The sequence below is a fragment of the Dunckerocampus dactyliophorus genome, chromosome 15, assembly GCF_027744805.1.
Source record: "Dunckerocampus dactyliophorus isolate RoL2022-P2 chromosome 15, RoL_Ddac_1.1, whole genome shotgun sequence".
In the NCBI taxonomy this organism is placed as follows: domain Eukaryota; kingdom Metazoa; phylum Chordata; class Actinopteri; order Syngnathiformes; family Syngnathidae; genus Dunckerocampus; species Dunckerocampus dactyliophorus.
The window spans coordinates 19,540,730-19,555,719 of NC_072833.1; the positions used below are offsets into that span (position 1 = coordinate 19,540,730).

Below are 14,990 nucleotides of genomic sequence, written 5' to 3' on the forward strand. Positions count from 1 at the left end.
GTGAAAAATGCCAATATTGTTGCTTCCGTTTATTTACCAAATAAATAACCAAGACATTTTTAGTTTGCTTTTAGTAGACATCTATGTTTTTTATGACAAAAATTGAAGAAGCACTGTACATCGGCTTGGTCTGAGCGTGGACACCCCTGATGTGCAAGCTCATCCATGCTCTCATGTAACGCTTACATGTTGTATTTCGGATGCTTCGGAGGTTTGTACGCATCCACGTCCTCATGCACCTACTTTCTTGCTCCTATATCAGCTCATTCATATACTCCTAAAATCCTTTTTCAGGTTCTTCCTCATCCACAATGCACTCATGAACCTCGTCCTTCACACCTCCAGTCCACATTTACTGCTCATCACCATCTATGTGAGCATTGTGATGCACCTCCTCATTCCCACCCTCAGGGACATTCTCATGCATCACCTTATACATACTTATGTCATCACACTTGATACCAAAGAGCTGTCCAACCACACTAGATGTTTCTGTTCTTGATAACTCCATGTTTCCTTTTCGTCTTGAGGATTGTGTTCATCTGTGTGTGCGTGTGTGTCAAGAAAGGTAAAGAGAAAGGGCAAATAAATAACTCTCTCTCTCTCTGTGTGTGTGTGTGTGTGTGTGTGTGTGTGTGTGAAGGCAGGCAGGCAAGTAGCAGAGTGAAGAATGGTACCTGTCACTGGAGGAGGAGACAGCAGACAGGAGCGATAACGAGACGCTCCGAGAGAGAGGTGGAGGAGGAAGAGTGGAGGAACGACGAACAGATTAGAGATATGAGTAGAGCGTCTAATCAAAATGAGGGAGAGAGATGTCGCAGTGGAGACCAAATGGAAGTGGAGTGAAGTGAAAAAGGGGCAAGAAAAACGAAGAAGAGGGTGGATGGATAATGCTGATTGGAAGGGGTGGGGGCTTCGCTGACTGACAGCAGGCATGGACATGTGCAGGAAACACTAGGGAGTGTTCCACCTGGAAGTGTTTGTGTGTTGCCTCCAAGTAAGGTGACAGCAGGCGTGCTAACACACACAAAACAAGTTGCCATCACCTTGCAGACTTATACATTGCAATTGGATGCAATTAAGAGCATCTCATGTGTCACATAAACAGACCTTTAATGGTGATTTTACTGTCTGACATGTTTCCTACTGCATTGTTTAGAAGTGAGGAGTATACAGTACAGTCGTCCCTCGTTCTAGACTCAACCGCGATCAGTGAATTTCTGCAAAGTAGGAAATAAATGGAATATTTCCATAGTTATAGCATAGAAAACCTGTTAATGACCTTCTAAAACCGGTTTCAAATTTATTATAGCATTGTAGACATGAAATAACACCCCCTCTTGTTGCCTTTATACTCGCGTTACCTAATATAGTAGACATGATAAGCGATAAGATAATAATAAGCGATAATAATAATAACTCACACGTTAGCAATGGGAAAGTTCCTTGTTCTTGTTATTAAGCGGTATAGTCCAACTCCTGATGGATTAACAACTCATTTTGTCTCTATAGTGTAGTCTGGGCCCGGGACATGATACATGTGCTTCTTCAAATGTGTGTGTGTGTGTGTGTGTCCACTAGATCGTCTTCACAACGCGTATTGTCCCTATGTGTTATCAGCAGGGCAACAGTGCGAGACATGTGGCCATTGCGGTGCTAACGGGACACAGCAGAGTGCACGTCCAGACCCCGCAGGCACATCCAGTTGGCATGCGTAGGGCCAACGAGCTTTAATTGAATGGACAGCGGTGGCCGGGGGACTTGGTGAGAAGCAGAGGGGTTGGGGGGGAGGTGAGAGGAAATTAGAAGGGACTGAGAATGTCTAAAAAAAGACAGTGGTGGAGGAAGAGCAATCAGGAATCCACAAGCTCCAACATGAAAGGAGAGCAGACAGGGAAGGTGTAAAAATAGAAAGGTCAGATTGATAAGGAAAGAGAAGAGGGGTGATGGTATTATATCATTAACTTGGCCTTAAAGTTCCTGCTTTGCAACATCAAATTGAGCTCAAATGATAAGCAAATAGGAAGAAGATGCCGTGCTGCACACACTGCAGGTGTTTCATCTACATCTCACCTTAATGAGGTCTCCTAGTAGCTTGTTGGCTTCAGTGTAGGCCTTCTTCACCTCCTTGAACTTATTCCCCAGACCCATGCTGTGTGCCTGTAGTCACATAACAACAACTACATGATTACTTCCACACAGAAATTGGGTCAAACTGTGATAAAATGCTTCTCGCCCACATACACGCACCAGCCATAACATTAGGTACACCTGCACCATGTAATGAGCGCCAATACAAGAGCTGTGTTATCAATTCTGGCTGTACAAACGCATACTAACATTAGAATGGTGGTGGTGGTACTCTACACTGCATGCAAAACAGATGTGGAGCTGATCATGGCGCAGTGGAGAGGAGTTTGTTATTTTCTTACAACTCCCAGCTGATGCACAGAAGCTGTACACCACACATGGTCACGTCATGTTACAACTCTTGTACTAGTGTCATCAAGTGTCATCACATTCAAGTGTGCGAAGTAAATTTGGGATTTTACACATTTGCACTTGATGCGGCATTAACGGGAAAATAAGTTGTTCAGGCAATAAGTGTATTCATGGTTTAAGAAACATGTCCTCTGACTATGGTGGCTCCAAACAGAAATGATCCAAAAACACACAAACACAATAAAACAAATGCAATGAGATAATGCTACAAATGAAAAATGTTGCAATCAAATAAATGCTGCAGGATCAAAAATAAATAGGATAGAATAGGATAGGACAGACTGTAAAATGCACATACAGTACAGGAACAGGACACAGTGTGAACAGGACAACAAGTAAACACGACTTAAAGATGCTGTCCCTCTTCGGCTCAAAATTACACTTTTTTCAAGCAAAAAACATACCACCACCAACGGCTAGCGTATGTTAACAGTGGTTTCAGAGAACACACTGTTGACATTTTTCACAATTACGAGTGAAACTGGAGGAGAATTGTCTTTCGGCCTGAACATGGGGAGTGGCGTTCCTGGCTGTCACTCAGTCATGGCTGTCTCATGCACATGCCCGTGCTCGGAGAACGCAGTCTCAATGGCTGAACACTTGCACCCTATTCTACACACAGGCAGGTGGTGAAAAAATTAGAAAGCAGCCCCAAAAAAAAAAAAAGACAAAGCGAGAAGTAAACTAGAGTATGTATTGGAGCTGCTTTTCAGCAGGGGAGTGATCTTCGAGCACGCAAGGACTTAAAAAACAATGCCGTAGTTTCTATATTCCTGTTCCAGTGAGTAAAATCATACACTTGTTACTGACCTCTAGTATGACTAAACAATCCTGTCATGGATTCCACAAACAGTTTTTGCTATTGTTATGGTAGACTATACATTCAATGTTAGCTAACAATAGTAGCTAAACTTTGTCAAATTGCTATCATTAGCTGACAAGAAACATAACTAAACTTCATCTGCAGTTTTGTTACAGCCTAAGTGCAATCACCAATGGTATCCATGCTCTTATGTCTTCAATGTTTTTTTTATTTCTCTAAAAAGAATGATCCTGCACGGTGGCTGAGTGATTAGCATGTTGACCACACAGAAGATCGGGAAGACCTGGTTTTGAATCTCTGCTTGGGCATCTCTGTGTGGAGTTTGCATGTGCGTGGGTTTCCTCCCACATTCCAAAAACATGCATGTTAGGCTAATTGGCGACTCTAAATTGTCCATAGGTATGAATGTGAGTGTGAATGGTTGTTTGTCTATATGTGCCCTGCGATTGGCTGGTGACCAGTCCAGGGTGTACCCCGCCTCTCGCCTGAAGTCAGCTGGGATAGGCTCCAGCATATCCCCGTGAACTTAGCGAGGATAAACGGCATAGGAAAAGGATGGATAAAAAGAATGACTAGCATTGCATAGTGTAGTGAAACAAACCAGTGACAAATCCTTTCTGCCAACATGTTTTTGCTTCTGGCTGTACAACTGCATTATATTTACATATAATTGGATGTTTGCACCACCCTTGCAGTACCTAACCAAGGCAGACAGCACCTTTAATCAGAAATGGAATGAAAGAGTGAAAAAGTAATATAATAAAAGTAGGAAAATAAAAAAAAAAACACTATAAAAACACACAATGCACATATAAATACACACACACTCACACACACACAGTATACATATACACACTGCTCAAAAAAATTAAAGGAACACTTCGAAAACACATCAGATCTAAACTGGGGGAAAAATGACCTTGAATATCTTTCCTGATAATAAGTGGGTGATGTATTAGTAAGAAAATGATGCCACATAATTTGATAGAAATGAAAATGATCACCCTATAGAGGGGGAAATCAAAGACACCCCAAAAATGAAAGTGAAAAAATGATGCAGCACACTGGTCCATTTTGCTAAAATGTCATTGTAGCAACTCAAAATGATTCTCAGTAGTTTGTGTGGCCCCCACGTGCTTGTACGCATGCCTGACAACGTCGGGGCATGCTCCTAATGAGACTACGGATGGTGTCCTGGGGGATCTCCTCCCAGATCTGGACCAGGGCATCAGTGCGGTACCTGGACGCATGGAGGAGATTCCAGGAGACAGGTAGTTACTCCAGGAGAGCTGGACAGGGCCGTAGAAGGTCCATCAACCCACAGCAGGATCGGTATCTGCTCCTTTGTGCAAGGAGGAACAGGATGAGCACTGCCACAGCCCTACAAAATGACCTCCAGCAGGCCACTGGTGTGAATGTTTCTGACCAAACAATCAGAAACAGGCTCCATGAGGGTGGCCTGAGGGCCCGACGTCCTGTAGTGGGCCCTGTGCTCACTGCCCAGCACCGTAGAGCTCGATTGGCATTTGCCATAGACCACCAGAATTGGCACCTACACCACTGGTGCCCTGTGCTCTTCCCTGATGAGAGCAAGTTCAACCTGAGCACATGCGACAGACGTGAAAGGGTCTGGAGATGCCGTGGAGAACGTTATGCTGCCTGCAACATCATTCAGCATGACCGGTTTGGTGGCGGGTCAGTGATGGTCTGGGGAGGCATATCCCTGGAAGGACGCACAGACCTCTACAGGTTAGATAATGGCACCCTGACTGCTATTAGGTATCGGGATGAAATCCTTGGACCCATTGTCAGAACCTACGCTGGTGCAGTGGGACCTGGGTTCCTCCTGGTCCACGACAATGCCCGACCTCATGTGGCTAGTGTATGCAGGTAGTTCCTGGAGGATGAAGGAATTGATACCATTGACTGGCCCCCACGTTCACCTGACCTAAACCCAATAGAACACCTCTGGGACATTATGTTTAGGTCCGTCCGGCGCCGCCAGGTTGCTCCTCAGACTGTCCAGGAGCTCATTGATGCCCTGGTCCACATCTGGGAGGAGACATTGTCAGGCATGCGTACAAGCACGTGGGGGCCACACAAACTACTGAGAATCATTTTGAGTTGCTACAATGACATTTTAGCAAAATGGACCAGTGTGCTGCATCATTTTTTCACTTTCATTTTTGGGGTGTCTTTGATTTCCCCCCTCTATAGGGTGATCATTTTCATTTCTATCAAATTATGTGGCATCATTTTCTTACTAATACATCACCCACTTATTATCAGGAAAGATATTCATTTTTCCCCCAGTTTAGATCTGATGTGTTTTCGAAGTGTTCCTCTAGTTTTTTCAGCAGTATATATACAGTATATATATATATATATACAGTATATATATATACACACATACAGATACAGTTTGGACGTCGCAGCGGTTAGGTATAAAAGGTATACCTAATACATTGCAGCAGTTTGCCTCTATCGCCCACCGTAATCAGAGAACGTGTTTCTTAAACCATGAATACTCTTATTGCCTAAACAACTTATTTCCACATTAATGCCGCATCAAGTGTACATTGTGGTACTGTGGGTGAAGAAAAAAAACGATTCCACACTGGCATTTGCCCCCGTTGGCCACCGTATCGGATGACGTATTTGTCGTTAGTGTGACGCATTACCATGGCTTCCAGAGAGAAGAGGTGCTATTATTAGGCAAAGTGACATGTAAAATGAATGCACCGTGCGCTGAAAGTTGTACCTACAGGCACACAAGTGCTGCCTGTGTTTACATCAGCTCAATTTCACAGGTCGGCTATGACGCTAAAAAGCCATTTCACTTCATTTATCTTGAGAATGGGCTGCCGGTGTGGACAAGAATAGCTGTGGGGCACCTGGAAGTGGAGGTTGGTGTACTGTCCTCCGGGTATCTCGTTCTCGTAGACGTCGGCGTTGCCGGATTTCATGGTGGCCGTGCAGTCAAATGGAGCGTAGAGGCCTCGGGCCACTTCCCAATATTCGCTGTAGTCAAACACCTTCTCCAGAGCGATACCTGACAACAACAGCACCTGTTTAAAACTACAAGACTATCTGAGACACTTTGAGGAAAGATGTTTCAAATCATCTTAAAATGCATTCCAGCAAGCAAACCCTGACAACACTTATTATTGTTATTATTATTCTTATAAAGTTAGATGTGGTCTCAATGCAGTCACTGTTTTTATTGCTTTGATATAAAAAGATGTTCATTCTCCAACAAGTCAGCTGAGACATTACTGCAATATATTGATATTGCATGACGTCTGGACCTAAATATGGACTTCCAGACCAGTGACCACACTTTGCATGTCATGTAGGTTAATATTTAATACAATAAAAAGCCGCACGGCCGCACGGTGGTCTAGTGGTTAGCACGTTGGCCAATACAGGAACAGCCTGGAGATCGGGAAGACCTGGGTTCGATTCTCCCCCATTTCTGTGTGGAGTTTGCATGTTCTCCCCGTGTGCGCGTGGGTTTTCTCCAGGTACTCCGGCTTCCTCCCACATTCCCAAAAACATGCATGTTAGGTTAATTGGCGACTCTAAATTGTCCATAGGTATGAATGTGAGTGTGAATGGTTGTTTGTCTATATGTGCCCTGCGATTGGCTGGCGACCAGTCCAGGGTGTACCCCGCCTGTCGCTCGAAGTCAGCTAGGCTCCAGCATACCCCCGCGACCCTAATGAGGATGAAGCGGTATAGAAAATGGATGGATGGACAATAAAAAGCTTCTTGAATGGACAAGCTGAGGTGGATATCTCACAATGGAGGCATGCGAATCAGAGAAGAAATAAACTGAAAAATGAATAAATATGGATTATTGTCCCAAAATATAAAAAGTGAACAAGTCACTGAAGTCATGTAATGTACTCAAGTAATTGTCTTAGAATTTCAGTGGCCTAACAGGGTTTGAATAGCAGCAATAAGACTTTAACTACACACACCCATCTCGCCCTTTAAAGGTAACACATGTTGTTCCTGTTAAAAACGTCCCTCAGCAGCCATGTAAGGTGTGCGTGACATCTTAATGAGACGCACACAATATGCTCATTTGCCACGATGGCTGATTTTCCTGTGGTGATTTATCCTTGTGTCTTAAAGCTTAATGGTGCAATAAATGTTAAAGATGATGGAGCTGAGCGAACGAGTCCACGGGTCAATACGCCATTGTTTATTTGCAGCTCGCCGCTCGGTTACACGCCTCCGTGCATCCATCATGCCGCGTCTTCAACACATGAGGAAGGCCAACGTGCGAGCACACAGATCAGCCACTCAGAGGGTCTAACAAAGTCTATGAAACTTAGATACAATATCTGACAAAAGTGAATGTTCACAATCATTTTATTATCTTGTCGAAGGACAATCCTATACAAAGTAAATATACTTTAGAGTAGTCAATGTACAGCTTGTATAGCATTTACTATTTAGTGAAAATGAGGCAACACACATCCATTATTGTCGAAATAGCTGGCAAAACAATGCCAGCTCATGATGAACGTGACCAAATTGTGTCCAAAGTGTCAATACTTAGTGTAAGAACCATTGTTATCATTCTTGTCAGCAAGGCACTTGTTATCTTGTGTGTTTGGGCTCCTTATCATGTTGGAAAACTGCCATGTGGCCCAGTTTCCACTTCACAATGTCACAGTCAGTGGCAGTTCTAGTTATGGGCCACATGGGCAATTGCCTGGGGCGGCATTCTCTAGGGGACGCCACAAGGATGAGAGGGAGAAAACCCCCCCATTAATATTTATTTGTGCTCAGCGCTCATTTGCTCATCAGATCAGGATGTGCGTGTCAAGATAGGCGCCCTCTACAGGCGGGACACTGGCGCCTCCATGCTGCTCAGACGAGTAGTGAAAAAAAGTCCAAAAGTTGCTAACAAATAAAACAAATGTAATTCTTACTATTCTTTAGTATTGAATATACAGTATTGCAAACCAAGAGCCTCAAGTATTTATCATTTGGCTGAGAAAATGTTGAATAAAAAGGAGCAAATTGTGAGTCAATATGAGTTGGCTTAGCCTTGACTGCTTGTTTAGGTGCCAGTGGTGGGGGAGATGATGCGTACGTGTCACTAATTTGTGTCAAGAAAACATCACGGAAAAGAGAAAGTCAAACTCATCGCGTGCACAATTTAGAAATTAGAGCAAAAGACGAAGAGAAACAGGCCAAAGATAAAAGGTATGAAGCTATACCATCACATATTACAGAATGCGTGAGATAGAATAAGCTAACTTTACCTGGTGGCTGTAGGCTAACTGTGGTTCATTTGTTTTCTTGACTGAGAGTTTTGATTGTGTAAATAAAATACACTATTTCAAATGCAAATTAACGGGCACTTTTGAAATATTTTAGAGCACCTTCTGCGGTTAGTAAGGACGAGGAGCCATCGACTGTAAGTCCTCCTGAGTCACACGGGCCGCTGCAGAACACCCAAGGACGCGGAGTAAGCTTGTTCACGGTTCTAAAAGACACCATTCTCCTCATCAGATGATCAGTAAACTTTGTGGAACAAATGTGACCGTGGAAAAGCGTGCCAAGGTGGCAGTAAGTCAGTCTACATTTCTCCTGATAATATGCTCCATAGTAGCCAACCTAGTGCTGGCCACTAATGCAGTGCTAATTCCTATCTGGCTTGTTCTGATACGCTACCTAGGTGGGTAATGTGCCATCTGTTGTAGCGTGCAACAATAAATCCAAAGGGTCTTCTTTGATTGCAGTGTAATTACAAATCTTAGAATAATAATATGGGTTTTCATGCCAAATTGCTTGCTAAACAACAATCGTCTTCAGCTCTGTGCACTGTGCAAAGAGCAAGCTGATAACTGTGGCTATCACTGCCAGTAAAACATATCATACGCCTCGCAACACAATATTAGCGAATGTTATTATTGTCGTAAATATCTCACTTTCTTTGCGTGCGTTCATGGCTGTGCTTGTTCGCACCTGGTTGCCGGCGTCACTCGCAAGTGTTCTCAACATGAATTGTTAGCCAGATGTGGCTTGCTGTCACTTGTCTTTCTAGCCATTCTTGCAGTAGAGCTGCCAGTTCCAGTAAGTAAATCCATATTTTTTTTACTAGATAGATTCTAGGAATCTTAGAATAATAGTATGGGGCTAAATAAATGTTATGACTGTTATTGCTGTGAATATGCAACTTTCCTGGCTTTGCTGCGAGTTCACAGCTGCATGTGTCACTCCTATTTCATAGTTGTTTATCTATGATGGCAGTACGGCAAATGTTTTATTAAGTGAGTACTTTCATTTTCACTTTCTTTGGTGTCATGAGCACTTTAATCCTGCTGTCTTTTCATTCTTTTCATACATATTGTCGATTATGATCTTATCTGCTTGTATAGTAGTAGTAGTTGTAGTTTTCTGGTTGTTAAATGTTTTATTTTAAATCTAACAGTTACATGTATTTTATTTTTATGGGTGGAGTAGTATCACCAAGTGCTAAATTCAAGAAATTAAATTCAATAAATTCTTGAAAGTCATGTGTATGTGTGATACTGTGACTAATACTTTGTTGTACTGGTTGTTCTTTTTTCTCTCCATCAGAAATAATGGAGCAGGACCACCTGGCATCGCTGAGAAGGAACCACAGTCCACTGACCTGCCTAGCTGGCCTTCAGTTCTGACAGACAGAATTTGAACGTTTCCAGTTGACAGAGGACCAAGAAAGGTATCACCTAACTTAATGGGAATGGAAGAAGTTGCCATCAGCAATACTTTGGAAAGACACAAGTTACATTAGTGGGTAAAATATCCTACAAAGTTGGTTGGTGTACTCAGGGAGAATTAACAACCATTTTTGCTTTAGTACGTTTTATTTTGTGGTCATTGTATTCTATTTCGCTCTTATTGTAGTGCCTTTTTAATGAATGACTGTATATAGTTTATTAATTGAAATAATACCATTTGTAGACATAATGTGTGTGCGTTGAGGAGGAGGTAAGGGGGTTGTATTTGTGATTGTGTTATATTGAATAGTTTTTAAACTAAATATTTATTCTTATTCCATTATATTTTGTACCTTTTGTTGCAAAGTACAGCTGCATGTAGTTTTTTAAAATAAAAAATATTTATCGAGAAAAACTGTGTTTTGGGGGGTTGGGAGAGCACCAGGGAGGCGGTCCACCCAGGGCATCATACAAGCCAGAACCACCCTTGGCCACAGTACATGTTGGAATTCACCTTTCCCCTCATTGAACTACAGCTCCCCCAGTGCCGGCAGCACTTGTGCAGCCTTGGACTGTAAATTCATAATAAATCTGCACTGCTATACAACACTGATCTGTATTATATATCTGGATACACCATACGTCGCACGCGCCCGTACAAGCCGCTGAAGCCACAGAGAGGCCATCTTACCACTCACATCTCGTACGTAGCAGACTACATTGGCACAGCGTACATAGTGTACAAAGCAGATGAAGAGGCTCGCAGAACATCTATATTTTACATTAAAAAGCGGGGAGATTCTCCCATTCCTTCAAGTAACGCAACCTTCGTCCCTTTAAAAACGATTTGATACGTTATTCTCTATCTTTTGGCTATATTAAATGTACTTTTTCCCCTTCCAATTCTCATTGCCTTTGGGACAAAATTCTACTCTGCACCCTGGCTCAGCACTCCCCTATAGTTTGCCAGGTGAACTACTTACAAATTATTTTCCACATTATTAAGCATGCAACAGATTTCAAGCAATATGGGAAAGAAAAAGGATCTCTCTGCTGACATGCCTTGGACAAGGCTTTGCAAAACATTCAATAATTCACAAAAAATTTTGTGAAAAAGAAATTGAAAAAGAAAAAGAAAAAATGATTGTGCTGATAAGGGCATAATGACAAAGGTTTCTGCCAGACAAATTTATCAAATTAAGAGAGCATCTGCTAATAAGCCGTTACAAAGCAGCCAACTGGTATTTGAAGCTGCTGGTGCCTCTGAAGTCCCATGAACCTCAAGGTAGGATCCTCCTGAGGCTTGCAGTTATGCATAAACCTACCATTTGACCACCCCAACCAATACTCACAATTACAAACGGTTGCAGTGGGCCAACAAACACATGAAGACTAATTCTCAATCCTTTCAATCCTGTTTACTGATGAGGGACGCGCAGCCTTGGGTGATCCGGATGGATGAAGTAGAGTATGGACAGCATATCTCAACAAGGCTGTGATGTCAGCAATGAGGTGGCTGAGTCATGTTTTGGATCGGAATCATTGGGAGAGAGCTGATAGGCCCTTTATGCTCATTGAAGGTGTGAAAATGACCTCAGCAAAGTATGTCGAGTTTCTGACTGACCACTTTCTTCCATGCTACAATATGAAGAACTGTACCTTCTGTAGCAAAGTGACCTTCATTCATGATAATGCACCATCTCATGATGCTAAGAATACCTACGTGCCTGTCATTGGTTGTTATGGGCATAAAAGGAGAGTAACCCATGGTTTGGCCACCTTTTTTATCCTGACCTCAACCCAATTGAGAACCTATAGAGCATCGTCAAGCAAAAAAATCTATGAGAGTGGGAGGCAAATCACAACAAAACAACAGCTGTGGGAGGCTAGTCAGACATCTTGCAAAGAAATTCAAGCAGAAACGCTCCAAAAACTCACATGTTCAAAGTCAGAATTGTGACGGTTATATCAAAGAAGGGCTCTTATGTTAACATGTAACTTGGCCTGTTCAAATGTTAGTGACTGAAATAGCTTTTGCTTTCAGTAAATGTGACCTCCTTATGCTGCAAATTCAACAAATGACCATTTTCGGTTCTTAACAACCAGTGAAATGCTTTGAAACTCTGTTGTGCATAATAATATGGAGCAATGTTTTTTAGTTTTTAATTAAAAAAAAAATCATTGGGAGGTTTGTTTAATAACATTCAAATTGGACTCTAAAGGTTGATGACTTGAAAATTACGGTGTGGTGACATTTTTTTGGATTGGTTAAACCATTTGGGTACATCACACCACCTGTTGCTTTGGCACGCACAGGGCAGCCTGCAAATATGTTTTCACATGGAAAGGATTTTTTTTTTTTTTAGTTTAATGTATTTGTCTAATTGAGAGTGGGGAATACAGTCCATTCCATAGTACTCAATGTGTGTGTGTGTGTGTGTGTGTGTGTGTGTGTGTGTTGTAAAGTATCGGCATATCTTGCATGGCGTGTCTGACACTGCACCCTTAAAAGGCTGTTTTGTTCAGACAGCTGTCATTAATTAAATCTTCTCCATGGTGCGCAAAACCGCAGCAAATTGATGCTTTGTCAAATAAATATGTCATCCTCCAACTGTGCCAGTGTGAAGATGCATGGCTTATAATGGCTCTGTGTGTGTGTGTGTGTGTGTGTGTGTGTGTGTGTTGATTGAATAGGCAGACTTAATGAAATGATTTAACAGTCACTCAGTTTTGGACATTTCTCCAGTACAAACAAACAGTGAGCTAGACAAGAAGCAGCTGCCAAGGGGGTGGACAAAGTGAGCAAGGGTGGGGGTGAGTTTGGAGTCTGAGGGGGTTGGGGGGTCATTGAAACGTGCGTGTAAAGTGCTGTTAATTGCTATGCCACTGAGTGCAAGCCAGGCAAAAAGAAGGAGGAGTATGGAGAGACGACGTGAAGGAGGAAGCAGAGCACACTGCAAACTACTCATTATTGCTTGGTAGCCCAGATGTGATGGAAAAAAAGGTGGGGGAGTGTGTGTGTGCGTATGTGTGTGTGTCTGTGTGTGTGAAGGGAGGAGACTGTGGGTGAATGCAAGCGAAAACAGACTAAGGTCAGGAACGTTCTGGAATATTCTGAAGCATTCAAGGCTGCGCTAATGAAAAGGAGAGAGGCAGAGGCATTCAAAGGGAGGACGGCGCATGAGGTGACAGGTTTGAAGAAATTCTAAAGTGTGTTCCCTCATGTAATACGCCAGAAGAAATTGGCTGCTAAATAATAACAAGTCAAAGAACGGAGGCTGCTTATTGGGTTGGCAGCAAGTGAGGGGTAATAGAAGCTGGCAAGAACATGTGCAGGGGAAGCAAATGTGTACTAACAGCCAAGTGGAGGTTGCTTGAGGTGGAGCCAGTTACCTTTAAACACTTCTGGGGGAGCCGCTTTGTGTATAGGGCACAAGCATCAAACTCAAGGCCCGGGGGCCAGATGTGGCCCGCCGCGTAATTTTATGTGGCACGCAAAAGCCTGGGAATAATGTGTGTCATTCACGCACTTCACCTTTTTCCTTCTTTTTAGTTATTTATTCTTTCACTTTCACACAAAAAAGTACTACATGCATTTCTTCTAAACTTTAATATCATCTGATCATGCAACAAGATATTCCAAGCACTTTTTGTTATGAAAAAGAAGTACTTGAATGTATATATGTCACCTTGACATTCTCACTTCACTTCTTATTTCAAAGCAAGTCATCCATCAACTTGTTGATCGCTTGAGGTGATATTCATATTTACGGGTATATTGATATCTTGCAACAGTTACAAGTGGCCCTCTGAGGGCAGCCATAACTGCAATGTGGCCCTCAATGAAAACAAGTTCGACACCCCTGGTTCAGGGTGTTACCAGCACACTTCATTACCTCCGCCAAGCGAAGCAAGTTGGATTTTTATCGGCGGCGTTTATCTGTTTGTTTGAGTTCAAAATAACTTGAAAAGTTCTGAATGGATTTGAATGACATTTTCAAGACTGGTCAAAAATGGTGTATTGGGGGTATTGGGATCACCATCCGGATCCAGGAATTTTTTGAAAGGATTCTTCAACATCGCGAGATAGGACAGTTTTCGGCATTTGTGCATGTAACTCCACAAAAAATGGTCAGAGCACTTGGAAAAAAAATACAGGACAAGTTTCCAACAGGTTCTACATAATATCAATTGCGTGAATCACAATATGGGGGGGGAGGGACTATGGCGCTTGGCGGAGGTCTGAGGTCTGCGCTCTGCGCATGCTTCTTTGGTTTTATGCTGTTATATGTACGTACAACCACCTCACATCCTTTAAGGAAGCAAAAGCACATTTTTAAGCGGCCTTTGTTATTGATCACCAAACTCATTGTTTCGTTCCACCTCCCTCTCTTTTCCATCCTCTCATAATTGGTGTTGTTGAATGCACTGCTGTGTCTGCTCCTTTAATAAGGAATGGGCTGTCATTTATTGATTGGTTGATATTTGAAGAAGAAGACCCTCAAAACACAAACCACAGCTGATGTTCTGTCTCATCAGTAACAACACAGATTCACTTGTGCACATATCTTGAAACACTCAATGGTTGCAACATTAAGAACACCTGCACAGGCTGCTGCATTGGCATCAGACAAGTGTACCTAATGTTGTGGTATAGGAACATGCTTACCAGAGTCCAACTTGGTCCCCTTGGTGCAGGCGACCATTGCTCCCATGCTAGGCTGGGACGTCATGCCAGCCATCGAGTCAACCTGGGGGGAATATACAATAACAGCATGGTTTGATGTGTATGGGTGACAGGCGCATCACAATGCCACCTGTGGCAAGTTCATGCTAGTTCCTTTTCATTTTAATCCGAAAAGACAAAACCAACTTCTCCCCGCACACAATGAACACACAAATGGTTTGGCTCATCACCATGGAAGTGACGAGTACAAGCG

The 14,990-nt window shown here is 42.7% G+C and overlaps 1 protein-coding gene across 1 annotated transcript in view; it reads right to left on the reverse strand.

The window, feature by feature from the left end:
• Positions 1 to 14,990, reverse strand: part of LOC129168131 (pyruvate carboxylase, mitochondrial-like) — a 297,125-nt gene that overhangs the window by 18,966 nt on the left and 263,169 nt on the right. Inside the window, exons 19-21 of the mRNA XM_054753045.1 lie at positions 14,720 to 14,801; positions 6,220 to 6,377; positions 2,074 to 2,160 (exon numbers count right to left, since the gene is read on the reverse strand). Of these exons, the coding sequence (XP_054609020.1) occupies positions 2,074 to 2,160; positions 6,220 to 6,377; positions 14,720 to 14,801 (327 nt within the window). The remainder of the gene's footprint in view (positions 1 to 2,073; positions 2,161 to 6,219; positions 6,378 to 14,719; positions 14,802 to 14,990) is intronic.